Source organism: Sceloporus undulatus, chromosome 3, assembly GCF_019175285.1.
Source record: "Sceloporus undulatus isolate JIND9_A2432 ecotype Alabama chromosome 3, SceUnd_v1.1, whole genome shotgun sequence".
In the NCBI taxonomy this organism is placed as follows: Eukaryota; Metazoa; Chordata; class Lepidosauria; order Squamata; family Phrynosomatidae; genus Sceloporus; species Sceloporus undulatus.
The window spans coordinates 87631130-87649056 of NC_056524.1; the positions used below are offsets into that span (position 1 = coordinate 87631130).

The 17927-nt window shown below is 42.3% G+C and overlaps 3 protein-coding genes across 6 annotated transcripts in view; 1 reads left to right on the forward strand and 2 right to left on the reverse strand.

Annotated features, from left to right (window-relative positions):
• TXLNG (taxilin gamma) overlaps window positions 1-13807 on the reverse strand; it is a 27643-nt gene extending 13836 nt beyond the window's left edge. Inside the window, exons 1-5 of one of the 3 annotated variants that reach the window (XM_042458261.1) lie at window positions 13740-13807; window positions 7006-7318; window positions 6212-6303; window positions 4837-5007; window positions 2123-2317 (exon numbers count right to left, since the gene is read on the reverse strand). In XM_042458261.1, coding sequence (XP_042314195.1) covers window positions 2123-2317; window positions 4837-5007; window positions 6212-6303; window positions 7006-7318; window positions 13740-13787 — 819 coding nt within the window. In that variant the 5' untranslated portion in view covers window positions 13788-13807. Of the gene's footprint in view, window positions 1-2122; window positions 2318-4836; window positions 5008-6211; window positions 6304-7005; window positions 7319-8203; window positions 8571-13739 lie in introns of those variants that run through there. The other 2 variants (XM_042458262.1, XM_042458263.1) reach the window with 2 other exon arrangements.
• Window positions 13808-13949: 142 nt separating this feature from the next.
• Window positions 13950-17927, forward strand: part of CTPS2 (CTP synthase 2) — a 96916-nt gene continuing 92938 nt past the window's right edge. Inside the window, 1 exon segment of the mRNA XM_042456986.1 lies at window positions 13950-14081. Within this exon segment, the coding sequence (XP_042312920.1) occupies window positions 14005-14081 (77 nt within the window). The 5' untranslated portion in view covers window positions 13950-14004.
• Window positions 16610-17927, reverse strand: part of SYAP1 (synapse associated protein 1) — a 23623-nt gene continuing 22305 nt past the window's right edge. For both annotated transcript variants that reach the window (XM_042456989.1, XM_042456987.1), the window contains exon 9: window positions 16610-17336. In XM_042456989.1, coding sequence (XP_042312923.1) covers window positions 17209-17336 — 128 coding nt within the window. In that variant the 3' untranslated portion in view covers window positions 16610-17208. The remainder of the gene's footprint in view (window positions 17337-17927) is intronic.

Sequence of the window (17927 nt, forward strand, 5' to 3'; positions counted from 1 at the left end):
TAATGTCTCCTCCTCCTTTTATAGCCATTCACCAGGCAGGCCCCATCTTTTTGGCTGCTCCAAACATCCCAATCTGCCACTGCTCCTACACAACCACCCTAGTTTTCCCCTGTCAAACAGCTCTTCCACTAGGAAGTTCTCCCTAATGTTTAGAAGGAATCTCTTTTCTCATAGTTTGACTCCATTGCTGTGTGTCCTAGTCTCTAGAGTAGCAGAAAACAGGCTTGCTCTATCCTCAATATGACATCCCTTTAAATAATCAAACATGGCCACTATATCACCTCTTAACCTTCTCTCCTGCAGGCTAAACATACCCTGCTCCCTAAGCCTCTCATCATAGTTTATCTTTTTACTAAGAACTTCTGTCAAGCCAGGTATCACACATCCTTTATCTCTGCATTTCATTTTTTTCTGCCCAACTATAGTACCTTACATTTCTAGTTGACTAGTGCAATTGCAACACTCAGCAACTTAATACACCAGAAAGGCACCATCAGTAATCATGAAGGAAAGCAAATTTCCTTTTTTTTCTTAAGATAAAATGAAGATCCATGTGCATCATGTCCAGTTTCAAACAGCAGTTTAAATACTTAATTAGCACTTCTTAGATAACTAAAGGGCTGAACAGTCAATCATCAGTTCTAGGGATTAACAGTTGTAACAAACACTAGTCTAAAATTAATCATTGAAAATATAGGTATGGATGAGAGTATAAAGCAGGACTGGAGAAGACAAAGCCCAAGGGGACACGTGTACCACTACCTCTGCAGTTTCACGGCTGAACTTCTGGACTTTTTAAAATATGAAAACAAGGCATGTGGGAGTTGCATATGTCTTATGCTAAACACGTGTGCATTAACAAGGCATTCACATATTCCTTCTAGTGAAAACAGAGATTTCAGATGTAAGCAGCATGCATGTTTTATCTATACGACCAATAAAGCTTCCAGAAGGTTTCACATGTCTTGCTCTCATGAAAAAAGTTAAGAATTTTTGTCATCACCAATAATTTAGTAGTGTGACATTTTGTGGGAATGTGCTTACCCTTACATAAAGCATGCAGCGAGGAAACGATGGAAAGGTAAGCAGCTAGAGAGCTAAACAGGTTGATTAGGAATTTTATGGTTCATTCCCATGCAGACTGTGTTGCATTGAGTATTCTAGCATCAAGTTTTGTCCCTAACATTCCACCCAGGTGCTAACACTGGGGGGCACAAAAGACTAAAAGGATTGTCTGAAAAAGATATGCAACATGAAATATGAATTGTTCTTAAGTTATTAATGAAAATCACAGGAAGCAAAAACTCTGCAAAATCTCATAGCACATAACTCGCTCAAAGCAAAGATTAACAAACAATAATACAGTACAGTTAGTTATTAGACAGATTATACAGTCCAGTGGTTAGCATTGAACCATGACCAGAAAGACCTGGATGTAACTCCTTGTTCAAGTAAAAAGCTTGTTCAAGTAATAAGTAAACACTTCTGTTAGTGCTCTTTACTAGCCTAACCTACCTCAGATGGCTGCTGTGAGGATAAAGGAGGAACAGGCGCATAACTCCAAGGTCCTCAGAGGCAGGAAACGGTTAATATAGAGAAAATATTTGCTCCTAAGTTGACATAAAGAGAATTCTTTTTTTTTTTCAGTAGACAGGGAGGCCCCAAACTCTTTGAAAGCTTTTCTACCTTTCTCTAGGTATGAATCTAACTACTTTTGGAAGCAAACTTCATGCATCCAGGAGCTACTGCATTACTCTCAAAATTAAGAATATGTACATTCAAGCAAGACAGTCTATATCTGTTGTAATATTCTAAAACGAAATACTACTAGTTCCGATCCATGGAACAGGAAAGTCTGAATATGGCTCCCTAGAAGGTATGGACAAAAGGAGACAATTCTTTACAAGCAGTTTAAAAAGTCTGAAAGAGTAATGTGGGTTGTATCCACCAGTATAGTGTGTCAGCAGAACTGATTTTATTCCCTCCCCAAAACTTGCTTCAAGTGGGTACACAAGAGGGAGGAAAGGATATAATGTTGCTTGAGTGGAAGTTTGTTTATATGATACTGGACAAAGCCCTATATTTAAATAAGCCCAATGTAGAAATGTGAAGGTCTACTCACTTCTTCTCGCAGTGCATATTGCTCTACAAGTTTCTTCAACTTCTCCCCTAATTCAATATTTTCTTGGCGGAGCTTTGCATTGTGTATGCCATGCTTTTCCAACTGAGCCTGAATTTCATTTAGTGTGATTTGGAAGTGTGCAGTTGCTTCTTTACGTCTTTCCTCCTCTTCCCGGGCTTGTTGCATGTTCTCTTCCTTTTATAAAAAGAGATGAAACAGTATGTTTTCACTAATATGTTATTCAGCCGCCAGTATTTAAAAGCAGATCAAAATCATTTCATTAGTTCAGGTTCTTACAATAAACTACCCTTCCAAATCCCAGTAATTCACCCATCAGACCTACATACACGCTAAAAATACTCTTGTACAAGCCAACCTCATATATAAGTTGAGAGATGGTTTCAGGGTCAAAAACATGGATTTTTATGTGATCCATGGATAAGTCAAGAGTAAAACTTAGGGAGTTATAACAAAGGATAGAAAGGGGAAAACACCACTTCCTTCCCTCCTTCTCTAGACCTCTCCTGACCACCTGACACCACTTCCCAGGTGTTGGAGAGGTTTTAACATCAGGTGGGGGAAGAAAGGGGTGTTTCTCTGATGGGAAGGGAAAGAAGTGGAGCTAAATGGGGTGCTTCTTTAATGGGGGAGAAGGCTTTCAAATCAGACTGGGAACAACAAACTCCTGCCTCGAGGCACGAAGAGTGGGACATCAGGCAGTGCTTGTTTCTGGACCTTTCTAAGCTGTATTAATGACCTATATATAAGTTGACTCAGGATTTTAGGGTCAATTTTGGGGCATAAATTTCTTGATTTATAGTCGAGTATATACAGCAGACCCTTGTCATACGCTGTGGTTTGGTTCCAGGATCCCCCACGTATAACAAAATCTGTGGATGCTCAAGTCCCATTAAATATAATGGCATAGCAAAATGGTATCCCTTATAAAAAATGGAAAATCAAGTTTTGATATTTGAAATTTATAATTTTTTTGGAACATTTTCAAACCGTGTATGCTTGAATTCGTGTATAAGAAGGGCCAACTGTACTGTACTTTGACCCAATTTCTGTGCCAGAGCATACAAACATCTCAGAAGCTTCTGTTGTGTGTGCTTACCAAGCTGCAGCTTCTGACCTACAGAAAAGGTGGTTGTGGGCTTGAACTTGGAAACAAAAGCTGCTTATAATAAGCTCTTTTGCAAATTAGGCTTATTTCTAATGAAAGTCAGAAAAATGCATCTTTCGAAGACCAGGAGCTACACACACTTCGCATAAGGCAGTACTGAGAGCATCTGGTCCCTGACTAATCCAAATCATTTCACTGAATAAGACTGTAGCACAGAAAGTATTCCCGAGATAAGAAAAATGATCCCCAACATCAGTCTAGTATAGCTCTTCCACACAGTAAAACTACCATCAATCTTTCAAACATTGGCCAATATGTACATGAAGTATCAGCACAAAGTTCAGCACATTAATTGTCCATGTCTCTAAAAAGTTTCATTCCAATACAGAAACATATACTTGGCAAGGGTACAAAAGCACGTATCCAGAAACAGCTTAGTAAAACTAGGTGAGAAACAGGCCTATGGTGGTATTGTAATTTCAGCTTTTACTTAAGTATGATTAGACAATAAAAATAACAAATACCCATAGCTATCCAACCTTGAAGCATATATCTGACTTTTTCTTTCTACTAATTTTTCACGTAGCCATAAGGATGAGGAATAGTGCATTTCCATGAACTGGAAACAACCCAGAGCACCATTTTCATACAACTTTCTTTCTAGGACAGATGGGCATCAGGTTCATAGCTACTTCATAGGTAAGTCAAAGCTCAGAATAGCAGATACAACAAAGGGCTTGAATATAGAGAATAATGGCTTCTGTTTGTAGGATAGATGGGTATCACAAAGCTACCTGTGCCTCCTTTGATTTCCTTTAATTAAGCTGCAGTGGCTTGATCAAAGCAAAAGCAACAATCTGCTAGAAAACAGTGCCATATTAGGCTACATAGCACTGCCATTTAATGAAACAAAAGGGCCCAAACAGACAGGCCAAAATAAAGCTGCTTCAGGTCACTTTAAAAGCATGCTGTTTAAATGCTGCATGTGTCCAAAGCGTTGAAAACCAACATCGCTGTTTAATTACATAACTTAGGAAAGGCAGTTCTTCTGAATCTTAATATCTTCTTCAACCTTCTTCAGAAACATCCTGGCCAAGAAAGCCAGTCTTTCTTATCATTCAGAAGACTATTTGCCTTCTTTCCCCTCTCCCCATCTGTCCCATACCACTTCTGTTATATGGAGAGCGGATATTAATATATTTGTTACTTGCAACACTCCACCTAGGAAAACACACTGCATCACATGGGTTCGTATTTGAATACACAAACTAATAGTTGAGATGAGTCCATTTTTCCTTACAGTACCTTAAGGCTGAATCTCTGCATAAAACAAAAAAATATACAGATGTATAGAGAGATTTCCCAGGAACAGCAAGCAAGATGTGAACTAGTTAAGAATCAAGTGTCTTTTTCACTATCAAATACCATCAAGGAATAAATAGGTGTACAGCCTTTATTTCCACCCATTATCTTATTTTTAATTTTGCCATCATTCTAAACTTTCAAAAAATATTCTATACAGCCATCCCACTTAAAAGGAGAACATTGGTCTCAAGTGTTGCTTCAGGAACCATAATCTCAAACTGACCTTTAATGTCTTATTGTGGCGCTGAAGCTCACGACAGAGAGATTCCAGTTTGCTTCGGGCAAGAATGGCCTTACTGTGCTCACTCTGCAGGTGGACTTTCTCCTTTACAACCTGTGCTTGTTTCTTCTGAAGCACCTTCATCTGTCTTTGAACATTCCGGCTCTCCTCCAACTAAATGAGAGAAATGAACAAGGGTAGGGAAAATGTTCTTTTCTTAAGAAACAAAAATAACATTTCAGGGCTTTTGTTTTTTTGAACTACGTACTGCAGTGAAGACTACATTCATTATAAAACTGAAGCTGACAGAATAGGCCAGAAAGAAACAGGGCTTTAACTTCATAACTGTGACATGACATCGTGTTCTTCTGTTAGATTTTAGCATACCTGAACCCCAGGTAAGACTAAACAGGGATTGCCAACATCTGACATACAGAAGTGGGAAAGACCATTTAAGGACAACATACAACATCTCCTAGTTATTTCAGAACACATTATTTGGCTACTTGAGGCCCAGACTGAGGCACTCTACTGCATACACTTAAAGAGTGTTTGATTACTCATGCTTCATAGGACTGTCTTGAAGTTTCTGTGTAAATTATCATGTAATACAAGTTGTAAGGGTAAGTCATCAAAGACATGTTAAACCAGCTGGAGGTCTGAATCTGTTTGAGTTCACAGTACTGGTTTCTCTGCAAAGAATTTTAAGACCACCTAAATCTTTCTTCATTCTTACTACCTATGAATAAGAAGCACTTATTAGTAAATCACTGGCATTATGGCTAGACAAATAAATGCATACAAAGATTTCTTCCCCAAATTCTAACTGCACTACTCTGAACTCAAATTTGCCATATTCCAAGTATTATCTGAATAATAATAATAATAATAATAATAATAATAATGGCTATGGTGTCACATATGCAGGGACAGGCTGTTCTAGAAAGAGTAGAGCAAAGCAAATACATTCTCCATTTAAAAAAAAATTGCAGTCCTCCACATAGAAAGGGATCAGCAGCTTTAGACATTAACCGAAGTTACTCCACCAGTACACACAACACAGCAAAAAGAAGTAAATACAATTTCTCCTTATTTATATATATTCAGTTAGAGTTCTTGCATGAAGCAGCAGCAAGAATAGCAATGAAGATCTACACAAAAAAGAAAAAAAAACCATGCTTTACAAGATTTATACACGATGAGCATTTACCAACTTAGCTGTACTTAGGGAATGTTTTATTAGAAGTTCTTCACTTTGTTTCTATAGATTGTATGTCTGTTAAAAGCAAAGCAATTCCTCAGGTAATACAATTATTTACAAGTTGATTAATTTACAACTACTCCCCAAACATGTGACTTTAAATGTGGTACATATTACCAGATCGGCATATTTCTTGCAGAGTGCTGCTAGCTTTTCTTCTGGAGTAGCAAGAGTATTCAAGGCTTGCATCAGTAACAGTACTTCTTTTCCTATGGATCAAGAAGAGAAATGTTTTAGAAATATCACCAGAGCAGTTTGTGCTCTGAGGAGAATTGCTTCATAGTAAAATAATTAGAAGACTTTCAACTGCTTTTTAAATGTCAGGTGACTGTCAGCATCTGGATAGGAAACTGCAATGGAATACCAGGCATTGGAGGTAATATTTCAGAGGAAGGACTTGGGAAAACCACCTCAGAGTATCCTCTGCCTAAGAAAACGCTATGAAATTCATGGTGTCACCATAAGTTGACAGGCAACTTTAAGGCACACAAACACACACACACACACAAAAGGCAAAACGCTTTGATACAAAAAAAGACACATGAATACACTGCAATGTAACTGCACGAAAACATACTGTAAGCTTTTGCTACACATCGTGAAACACTTAAAAAGTGCTTAGTTCAGTATGAAGCGGTACAGCAATGTAGCTGCTATTGCTACAGTAGGGTTAATGTCTTCAACTTAAATAAAACACCAATGACTGATTGTAACATAAAAATACATACAAAATTCTAAGATAAATGCATACCCAAAGCATTATATCATCAGCGATAGTAAGTTTAAGCCCTTTCCCATAAACATATGATAATCTGTGTCTTGACAAACAAACAAATAATACACAAAGTGTATTAAGGAAGAAGTTGTTTCTTTCTATAGCTAGAACACAATGTCACAGCACAGCACGATACCTAGGTTCTTCTCCTTGTTCTTCTCGCTCTCTGGGTCTTGCTGGCCGTCAGGGGGGTCGGTACGGGCTTCTTCTCGACCCGGAGTCTCCTCTCGCAGCTCCTGAGCACAGTACGCAGTTCTCAACAGCTTCCTGTTTCTGACCATGTAGTCGTCCACCTCGTCCAAAGCGCTCGCATTCCCTGCGCTGTCGTAGTTTGTTTCCGAATGCTGCAGCATGGTGTTCAGGGCAGTGCACTTGCTGTTCCTCAGCTCTTCTTGGCCGCTGCTTCCAAACTCACAGATTTGCGATTCTTCCATTGTAAGCAACATACACTATAGAAGGAAACAAAGAGATCACTTCAGCCAGAACACTCTCATTACATATATATATATATACACACACACACACATATACACACACTTGTCCCTCCATATTCACTAGGGCTAAGGGCACAAGAGCCCTGTGAATATGGAAAAACCGCAAACAACAAAAACTCATGTTTCTACCTGAGAGGACACCTCTCTAGGTCCTCCAGTGCAGCTCTGTGGCCAACGTCCGGCAGACATTGACCTGAGAACTGCAATGGAGGAGTGTTCTCTCTAGGAATAATCTCTGAGGGCAGAGAACCATCCAATTAAAAAGATTGTATGTACAGTGCTGTGTAAATTTACAGCGCTTTATAAATAATGGTTAATAATAATAATAATAATAGGTCTTTCAGTGCCACTTTTAGTTGAAGTTGCCCATAGAGTTGCGCTGGAGGACCTAGATATCCCTAGAGAGAACACAGTAATCCTAGGGAGGGATGAGTGAGGCGAGTATCAATGACCAGACCCACTTTACGCAGGGCTCCACTGGGGATGCCAGAGGCGGCCCTTCCCTCCACCTGCTCCCTCCTCTGGCGCTTCCTGACCAGGCATCCAGGCGGAGGCGGGAGAAGCAATGCAGCCCCAAGCGAGAACTGGAGCCAGTCCTGGATGCCCCACTCGGGTATTGGGCGAATGCCAATCATTAATTATCGGCTGAGATCAAAGCGAAAGACCAAACCCAGCCTTTCCTCCCTGAACGAAGGAAGGGGGAGCGGGCCCTTTCCCACCCGCCAGGAAGCAGCCTAAGAGGAGAGGATGCATCTGCACCGGAGAAATTAATCCGGTTTGGCCCCGCTTTCCAGCATCCTGGCTCAAGGCTATGGAATCCTGGGAGTTGGAGGGTCCCACCTCGGAAGCCCCTCCGGATGCAGCCCCACCGACCCTCAGGCACCTGCTCCGCCAGGAGAAACACCGCCACCACCGCTGCCTCCTCCTCTTCTTCTTCGCTCGGCTCTGCGAAACCGGAAGTGCCTCGTTCGGGAGGATGGCGCCGGGACGGGACTTCCGCTCTGCCGGCTGTTGCCGAGGCGATAGCCACGCCCCTCTCCCCACCCCCCGCGAACTCCGCTGTCGTCACTTCCGCTCTACGCGGCGACCGAGGTGGGAAGCGCGGGACGGAGCCTCGGACGCCGGTAAATGAACTGCTCACTCGGTCACTAAGGTCCAAAACGCACTGGAGAAGTAACCCGGTTTGGTACCGCTTTAACTTGTCTGGCCCTTTGCTATGGAATTCTGGGAGTTGGAGTTTGTTGTGGCCCAGAACAACCTCCAACTCCCAGGATTCCATAGCAAAGGGCCAGACAAAGCGCTGCCAAACCGGGTTATTTCTACAATGTGGATGCATCCTCAGTTAATGGCTTCGCATCGAGGCCCGTGGAGTGTGACTTTGGGCACTAAGGACAGCTCTGGAGACCAGGGTTCAAACCCCAGCCCTGCTGCCATGGAAGCCCACTTGGGCCAAGCCACACTCTCTCAGCCTCCGCAGGGGAAGGAGGAGGCAATGGCCAGCCTCCTCTGGACAAACCTTGCCCACACAAGCCCCACCCTGAAGCCCCACCTTCAGTCAGAAGCAGCCTGAAGGCACGCCACAACAGAAACAAACAAACTACTAACACATAATAGAATTCAAATGTAATTATGCACTCATTCCTCCGTATTTGCAGATTTGGTTACTCACGGCTTTGATTAATACGTTCTCTCTAGGGATATCTAGGTCCTCCAGTGCAACTCTATGGTCACATTGCACTGAAACACCTAGAGATTCCCCCACTAGGCCTTTGCAGCTCCTCCAGCGCAGTCCTATGGTCAGAGTCCATAGAGATCCCTAGAGAGGTGTCCTTCTCTCAGGTAAAAACATGGTGTTTCTGTTATTTGTGGGTTTTCCATATTCGTGGGGGTCTTGTGCCCCCAACCCCAGCAAATATGTATATGAATAGCAGCAGCCAGAGCTCAAAAGTCAGTTGCAGTGGCCCCTCCACATCTGCTGGGTTAGGGATGAAGGACCCCTGCGAATGTGGCAAAACCACAAATTAATAAACACTATCCTTTTCACCTGAGAGAACACCTCTCTGGGAATTTCCAGGTCCTCCAGTGCAACTTTATGGGCAACATCTGCCAGAAGTCGGCCACAGAATCATGCTGGAGGACTTACCAATGCCTAGAGGAGTGCTTTCTCTAGGAACTTCTTGGTTCCCCAGAACAACTCTGTGGCCAATGTCCAGCTGAATTGCACTGGAGGAGCTAGAGATTCCTAGAGAGATCATATTAATCAAAACCCCAAATGTAAAGCATGGCCAATGAGCAGGAAGGGCAAGGGGAAACCTGAGGGATGTAGCCCAAAATGGAGCTCTTCCATCTTTTGGCAGCCACCAGTGAGGAATACAGACAACGGGTATCTTGCAGGCTTGAATGCGCACACACAGAATTGTATGTCTCTCTCATAGGTCAGGCAAACCCACAGTGGCCCCCAAACTGTGCCCTTGAAGAGATTTTCGACTTCAGCTCCCAGAAGCCTCAGCCACACTGGCCAACAGTCTGGGATTCTGGGAGCTGAAGTCCAAAATCCCTTAAAGTGGTCTGGGGACCACTGCAGTAGATGATCTTGGGCAGGTCATACTCTCTCAGCCTCAGAAGAAGCAAAGGTAACCTCCCTCCAAACAAATCATGCCGAGAAAACCCTGTGATAGGTTTAGAGCAGTGATTTCCAAACCTTGGGCCTACAGGTGTTTTGTACTTCAAATCCCAGAAACCCCAGGCAGCTTGGCCAAGAGTCAGGGATTCTGGGAATTCCCAAACACCTGAAGGATCAAAGTTTGGGAACCGCTGCCTTTGGGTCACCATAATTCAGAAACGCTTTGAAATCACACAACAACAACAAACTACTGCTTTGGATCACCATTAAGTTCCCCCTGCCCATTAACTTCACTTGTTAACCAGTCCTCACATACTAAAAAACAAATTTAGTAACAAGGCTGGTGGAAGCATTAAGAAAACATATACAGTTACTAGAACCTACTGAGGTCAGTTATGAAGGAGTGCAAATCTGACTTCTCTCTTGGAAATTGTTTATTGTATCTGCTAAGCATTTCTGTAGGATAATTACAAGAGTGAAAAACATACTTGCCAGGAAAACCCTGTGATCGGTTCACCTCAGGTCACTATAAATAAAAAATGACTTGGAAACAAACACACAACCCCAAGCAACGGAGGCTCACCATCACTAGCTGCTATTTTTGAAAAGGTGTTCTGGTTAAATGCCTTCCACTGAATAGTGACTAAAAGGTAGTTTGAAACAGACCACACCATTGCTTCTGACTGGTTTGACAGGAAGGAACATTCTGTAAGTTCACTGCTTTCTATTGAGTCCAGCCACAAATCAAAGTGCTATTTTCGATTTGTAAAGCCTGAAACACTCAGTACTGGAACAGCCTAGTTCCATAGGAGCCTGTCTGTTTGGAATTATCGGAGGCCTGACTACTGATGGTCTGCTTAGTAAAGTAAGGTGGATACTTACTATAGACCAGGTAATATTTCTGAAGCACCTCTTCTGAGTTCCTTTAATTTTTCTTGGCTATTTCCCCAACTCCTCTTACCAGTTTTAAGCCACTTTTGTTATGTAAGCTCAGCTGAATGCAATGTTGTATTAATAAATTGTTATTATGCTACTGTTTCTTAATTTGTATTTTCATTTATGCTAAAGTGCCATAAACCATTAGCTAATACCAGGTAGGATATAAATATGTAAAACAAACAGGAAATAATTTTAAAGTAGTAAGTAAGAGTGCAGTGTCTCATGATTCCAGTCATTTACATCTTCTGCACCTAAAAATACCATTCATTACATGTCAGTGATAGTTAACCAGCTTGCCGAAGCTGAAATTACTGCTAAGAACTGGTAATGCATTTGAGTATGTATTCAATGTTTCTTCTCACTCATTCTTTTAAGGTGCATAATGAAGCAATATTCCCTTTTAGTAGTAAAGGTGAGTAAGGGATCATCCAGAAGTTAACCTCAGCTATTAGAGGGAAGCTGGAGCTTTGCAGTTGTATAAACAAGCTGCCCAGAGATGCTTTGGCCTATGCAAGCTGAAACAGCATGGGGATTGCCAGTCTTTCTTGCTCCAGAGCTGCAAAGATCTGGGGGAGTTTTCTAGGAAGCAGCTGCACAGAGGTGCCCTGTGTAACTGTTACCAGCACTGAAGCAGACATGTTCATTATCATCTTTTGATGCAGGAAAAGCTGCCATGTGTTCCTAGGCCATGTGACACTTTGTGTGTGCATGTACCTGCACATTAATTGCATGCCTTTCCTGTATAAAATATTGTGGGGCGGAGTAATATCCTTGGCCATTGGGACCACTGGTAGGGAGAAAGAAAGTGAAGGGAACCCGATCAACACACTTTGGTTTGTCTAGCAAATTCCGCTAACAATGTCCCTGCATACATTTGCAAGCCTTTCTTGGGACAATGCTCAATAAGTACAAGCAAGAGAGAGAAGCTAAGGAACAGATAGCCACCTTTCTGCAGATCTGAGCTCTATACAAATATTTTAAGAGAGTTTGACTTGGAAGGAAAGGCAATCTATTACAGCAGTTCAATTCCTGCAAGTCAAGAATAAACAAATGATTAACTGTTGTTGTTCCCTGCCTTGATCCATGGAGAGAGGCGGGTAAGAAATAATAATACTGTAATAAATAGCATTTGCCTTCCCCCTTAATAGAGGCCGCTAAAGAACTTGGAGGAAGCCCTCAAAGGAGGCATCATGCTGCTGAATATATTTGTAGGAGCTTCCTAGTGTAAAGGTGGTGTCTTCTTGACTATCTTTTCTAGCTGCTTTTTCAGAGTAGAGGAAGGGGAGATACTGCTGTTCTCCATTTGATCATCCCTCTAAACAAATGGGCTGCTTTCTCCTCATCTGTGTTCATGGACAGAATCAAGGTGCCCCCCCCCCCCCATATAGTTAACCCATCTGTAGATCTCCTTTCCATGCATTAAAATATTCTGGCTACTGCTACACTGCAAAACTAATGCAGTTTGACACCACTTTAACCGTCATGGGTACATCCTATGGAGTCCTGGGATTTGTAGTTTGTTGTGGCACAAGGGCTTGACGACAGAGAAGGCTAATTAATAGCCTCACAAAAGTACAAATCTTTCAGGAGATGCATATGCCCCTTGGTTGCTATAAAATGTTGGCAAGTTAGAGGGATATGTTATATCAGTGATTCCCAAAGTTTGGTCCTTCACGTGTTTTGGACTTCCTAACAGGTGCTTCTGGGAGGTGAAGTCCAAAATATCTGGAGGATCAAAGTGTAGCGACTGCTGCCTTATACAGTAGAAAAGGCTTTTATTGCTGAGAGAGATGTGGCGATAGGAGAGACAAGTGCTGAGCTAATACCGGAGGGGAAGAGGCCAGCATGAAGCAAGCCTCTTCAAGGTCATTTCTGTGAAAGAATCTAGCTCTAACAACAGAGAAAGGGGGCAGTATGGGAACGTGTTAATTAACGTTAATTAATCAGGATTTTGCCTGCCATGACTCTGAAACTGTACACTGTTTAATTAGGCAGTGTTAAGGGTTGAAGTTCAGTTCTGGCAATGAACATCGCTGGATCGTACCTACAGTTTCTTAATATAGAGAGAGATCCAAAACACACTGCAGAAATAATTGAGTCCGAGAGCTCTTTAACTGCCCTGGCTCAATGCTTGGGAGGGGGTTCTGGGAACCCTGGCCTTCTCTGTCAGAGAGAGAGGGCTCTGGTGCCACAATAAACTACAGTTCCCAGGATTCCCTAACAACTGAGCCAGGGCAGCTAGAGTGGACTGTTTCTGCAGTGCGTGTTTTGCACCTGAGCTCCTTAATGGTCTTGAGTTAGAGATGTTAGAAGGCCCACGTGGATGCGAAAGAGCCAGCATGGTGGTATTGGTCTGAGTGTTGGACTGTATGGCTCTGGAGGCCAGGGTCTGAATCCTGGCTGGGCCATGGAAACCCAAGGGGTGACCTTGGGCAAGTCACACTCTCTCAGCCTCAGAGGATGGCAATGGCAAAAGCCCCTCTGGAGGAACCCTGCCAAGAAAAACCCATGATAGGTTTGCCTTCAGGTCGCCAAAGCTCTTGAAGGGACACAACAGTAACCGAAGCACAAGAGTGGCCTTGCTAGGCTTTGGCTGGGAAAGCCTGGTCCTTAATGGGAAACACGAGAGAGAGGGACGACTGTAAGGGCTCCCTATTCATGCTCAAAATGGAGGGCATTCTGGCCTTCCTCCTGGAGAGGAGGCTGAAAGGGAGGCCCTCTGCCCGCCCTGGCCCTTCCTTGGGGCTGGCGCTCCCTTCCTTGACCCTTCCGTCCGGAAGGAAAGGCCTCAAGCCCAAGGCGGACCTCTCTTACCTCGGAGCCGCTGCCTCCGCTGCTACTCTCTGCCCCGGCCTCCGCCATCTTGTGACGCCAGGAGCCAAAACAAGTCAGCCCCTCCCTCCCTTTCCTTCCAGCCAATCCCCGCGTGGCCTTTCACTCGCCACGTGACACGGAAGGGCCAATCCGATCCCCCGTTGCGTCCCGGAGAACTACGTTTCCCAGCATGCCCTGCGCTAGAAGCACATGGGGAGCGCCAATGGCCCCTTTCGCTTTAGAGACTAGGGAAGTTTCTACCTAGATGCCTCCCGCTGCAAGATGGCAGATGATGGCGCTCCTCAGGGGCTTCCTCAGGAAAGGACAGGACTCCAAGCCAGGGTGAGTCTCTCTATTAGGCTGCATCCACACTGGAGAAATTAACCCGGTTTGGTACCGCTTTAACTCTTTGTCTGGCTCAAGGCTATGGAATTCTGGGAGTTGGAGTTTGTTGTGGGGTACAGACCCTACAATAAATTCCAACTCCCAGAATTCCATAGCCTTGAGCCAGACAAAGATAATCCAGTTTGAAACCACTTGAACTGCCCTGGCTCAGTGCTGGGGAATTATGGGAAATGTAGTTTTGTGAGACATTTAGCCTTCTCTGTCAGAGAGCTATGGTGCCACAATTAACTGCAACTCCCAGGATGCCCCAGCACTGAGCCAGATCAGTTAAAATGGTTTGAAACTGGAGTATTTCTGCAGTTAACTCTTAACAATAATACAACCAGCTGCAACATGGAAGAGTAAACCCTATAGCCACGTTTGCTGACAAGACCAAAAATTATTTAACGTGGTTAAGAGTGAAAAGTGATTGCAGTAAGTTTTGAGAACAGCTCTGCAAATTGGAGGAAAGGCATTAAAATGGCAAATGAGATTCAATGTAAACCCATCATTGCTGACTTAGGTGTCTTGAATGCATGCACACTTGAGGTGATTTAATCCGTTGGACCAAGGAACAGACCTTGGGATTATGGTAGACAGCTCAGTAAAAATGTCATCCTAATATATGGATGCTGTTTAAAAAAGGGAACTCCATGTTGGAGGAAATAAAAAAAAGGATTATATGCTGGCCTTCTACAAATCAGTGGTACCATCACACTTATGTATGCTATGTACAGTTTTGACAACTGCATCTGGAAAAGGGTACAGAAAAGGACAACCAAGATTATTAAGAGGCTGGAACAAGTCCCTTATGAGGAAGGTTTGCAGCATTTGGGGCCATTTAGCTTAGAAAAAGGTTAAGGAGAAACCTGATGTGTATAGCAAGGTATGGAGAAAGTAGCTAGGCAGAAGTTCTTGTCTCTTGTTCTCATAATTAAACTAAGGGTAGTCCACTGAAGGAGAAGAGGCTGGGAACAAATAAGAGAAAGTATTTCTTTACACAGTGCATATTAACTGCAGAATTAACTACCACCAAGGGGATTAAAAGATCAGACAACTTCATAGATGAAAGGATATCAACAGCTACTGATCATGACAGCTGTCTTATTACCTGCAGTATCAGATGCCTTTGCATACCAGTTCAACAGACTTGAAGAGTGCTGCCGTGCAGTTTTCATTATTTTTATCAATATAATGCATTTTAGAAAGCCAAATTGTTTGTGAAAGTCTTCATAATGACTGAGATCTTTACTGTATTGGGATATTTGGGAGTGTTACCTAATGATTCCTTTACATCCTGGGCATCAAGCAAAGTTAGTAAAAATGCTTTAGGCACTATTGTTCAGTTGGCTCCAACCAATTCGCTTTTAGCAGTCTTCTTTTGTCTGAGTATGGACACAGTGATTCTTCTGTCTTTCAGCTTATGTAATTTAGGTGAAACACTCATCATAAAGACATTTTGATCAAAGGAAATTAACTCTGCAGCCACAGCCTGTGTGTCACTGATAGAAAACTCACTGGAAAGATACAGTTGAATCTATAATCTAACAAGTGGTTTTTAACCTTTTCTTTACCAAAGATCCCTTTTATTTTGTTGCCATAGACAACTGATGCTTAACTCAAAATTTAAAACCCTAAAGTGCATTAAATATTTGTTGAAAATTGTTCAAGGGTCTCCAAATTTGGAGAGAAAAGTAAATGCACACATTCATTACATTTTTGCTTGCTAGGGGTGGGCATCTGCAGGCTTGTGATGTAGAGGAATCAAGCTTGCTTTTCATTCCTCCCACCCCATCCACTGCTTCGATGCATGTGTGTGAAGTTTCCTGAGGCAGAACCCCTCAGGAGAGCAGCTAGTGTGTGGCTCCTGCTCATCTAGAACTACTGTTGCTCCGGCCACCACTCGCTTAGCCAGCCACCCAGCCTGCTCTTTCCCACCATCTCCCTCAGCCTTGGATTCTGTGTAAAAGCCAGTGAAAGTAAGCAGGCAGAGGGAAGATAAGGAGCCAGATAGCCAGCAACTGAGGATGGTTGTTGGGATTCTTTAGTCAAGTGTTGTTTTTTGCCATTGGGATATGACTTCTTGCCCTTTTCTTTGGGAGTTCCTGGAGGAACTGGCCAAGATGAGGAATGCTGGGAAGGTGGAGGCAAGAGAGGGAAGGAGGATGCCATGGTGGTGGTGCTTGGGTTGGAGAAAGGGATTGAACTCTGTCTTCTCCCTCTGTTGTTCACTCTCCACTTTTCAGCATGGGGTTGAACTTTTGCCTCAGGAGTGCAAAAGAAGGACAGATGGCCTCCATGTACCCCTTGTGAGGACATCTCTGCCCCTTGAGCATCCATGTACCACAGGATAAGAACCACTAAGCTACACTCTAAGTGAACACCTTTGGTGCTTTAGATATTCAGGTGCCAAGTATTTTGGAAGAAGACAAATCAACTTTAGCTGTAAATGCAAGTTTGATAATACTTCTTAAGAGAATACATGACACCATTGGATAGATTTTTAATAACAGATGGATGCATTTTCATGTTATTTATAAATGTGAAAGACATATGGGAACACAAACATGATGTGCCATTATTTGCATGGAAGTAGGTGAACACCAGTTTTCCACTACAGAAATCAGTCCACAGAAAACGTACTTGATGATCCAACTAACATTTTTCTAAAACAGAAAGATAACAAAATAATTAAAATATAGACACAGTGATCTAGAAGGCTCTTTTAGGCACATACTATTTCTTGTGCACATGCTCTGGACATTCTTTCTCTCTTCTTCCCCTGAGCACTTTTTTGTTCTGCACTGAAATTCACTTATGCAATTCCTTTAAGTTTCAGAGTTGCCAAATGAACTGTGGGGCTATTAGACAATCCTTGACATTGAAATCAAAACATGCCTTAGAGCCCACTAGACTATGAACAATATTTCCACAGAACAGTTTTTACCTGATTACATATCACCTGGAGTCATATTTTAGAAAGGTTTTTTTTTGTTTGTTTTTGTTTTGCTTCAGGAAGTAAATCTCCAAAGAAAGTATAAAAACAAGTTCATGTCAGTTTCCAGAAAACATATATGCAAAGTCATTAATTTTCTCCCTGTAGCATTTCCTCTATTTCTTTGTCCCAGTTGTCATCTCGTTTTTCTGATTCTGTAACTACTTCATATTCTTGAAGCTCTTTTTGTAGTTCTTTTTCCCAGTCTGCAGTTTCTTCTAAACAAAAAGAAAACATGACAGTTTTACAAGATTGTATAATGTCACTCATGAAAGTTAGCCTTGTTTTCCAGGATACCAAGCAATTTTACATCAATTTTCAAAGAGACAATGAGTATAAGAAGAGAGAAAAAGGAACAATGTATCTTGTATGTTTGAGGCTGACTTATCTGCATTTGAGGAAATCTAATGAAAGTTATGCTACAGTAAACTAGTTAGCCTTAAAGATGCCACAAGATGCATTTTTCCTCCAGCACTTTCATGTTATGAAGATAAAGCCTTGTTTCTACATTGAGGACAGTAAGGTGATAGAAATGATTGTATAACTTGAAACGGCAGGTAGAGAGAACCACATTTTTCAAAATACTCCTTATTGGTGTCTGCCGTCTAGAATTTCTGCCATCTATAGTTTGAAGTTATGCTTGTTATGGAATCCACTTCATTCTGTTAAATGTGGAGATCCATCCTAATGTCAGCCATTTCAACTTGAGAGGACATATGGAGAAAAAAAATCTGTGAGGCTGTGGGCTAGTTGATACAATGTTTTTTTGTTGTTTGCAGTTCTTACCTCCCTCAAACATACAAGATACA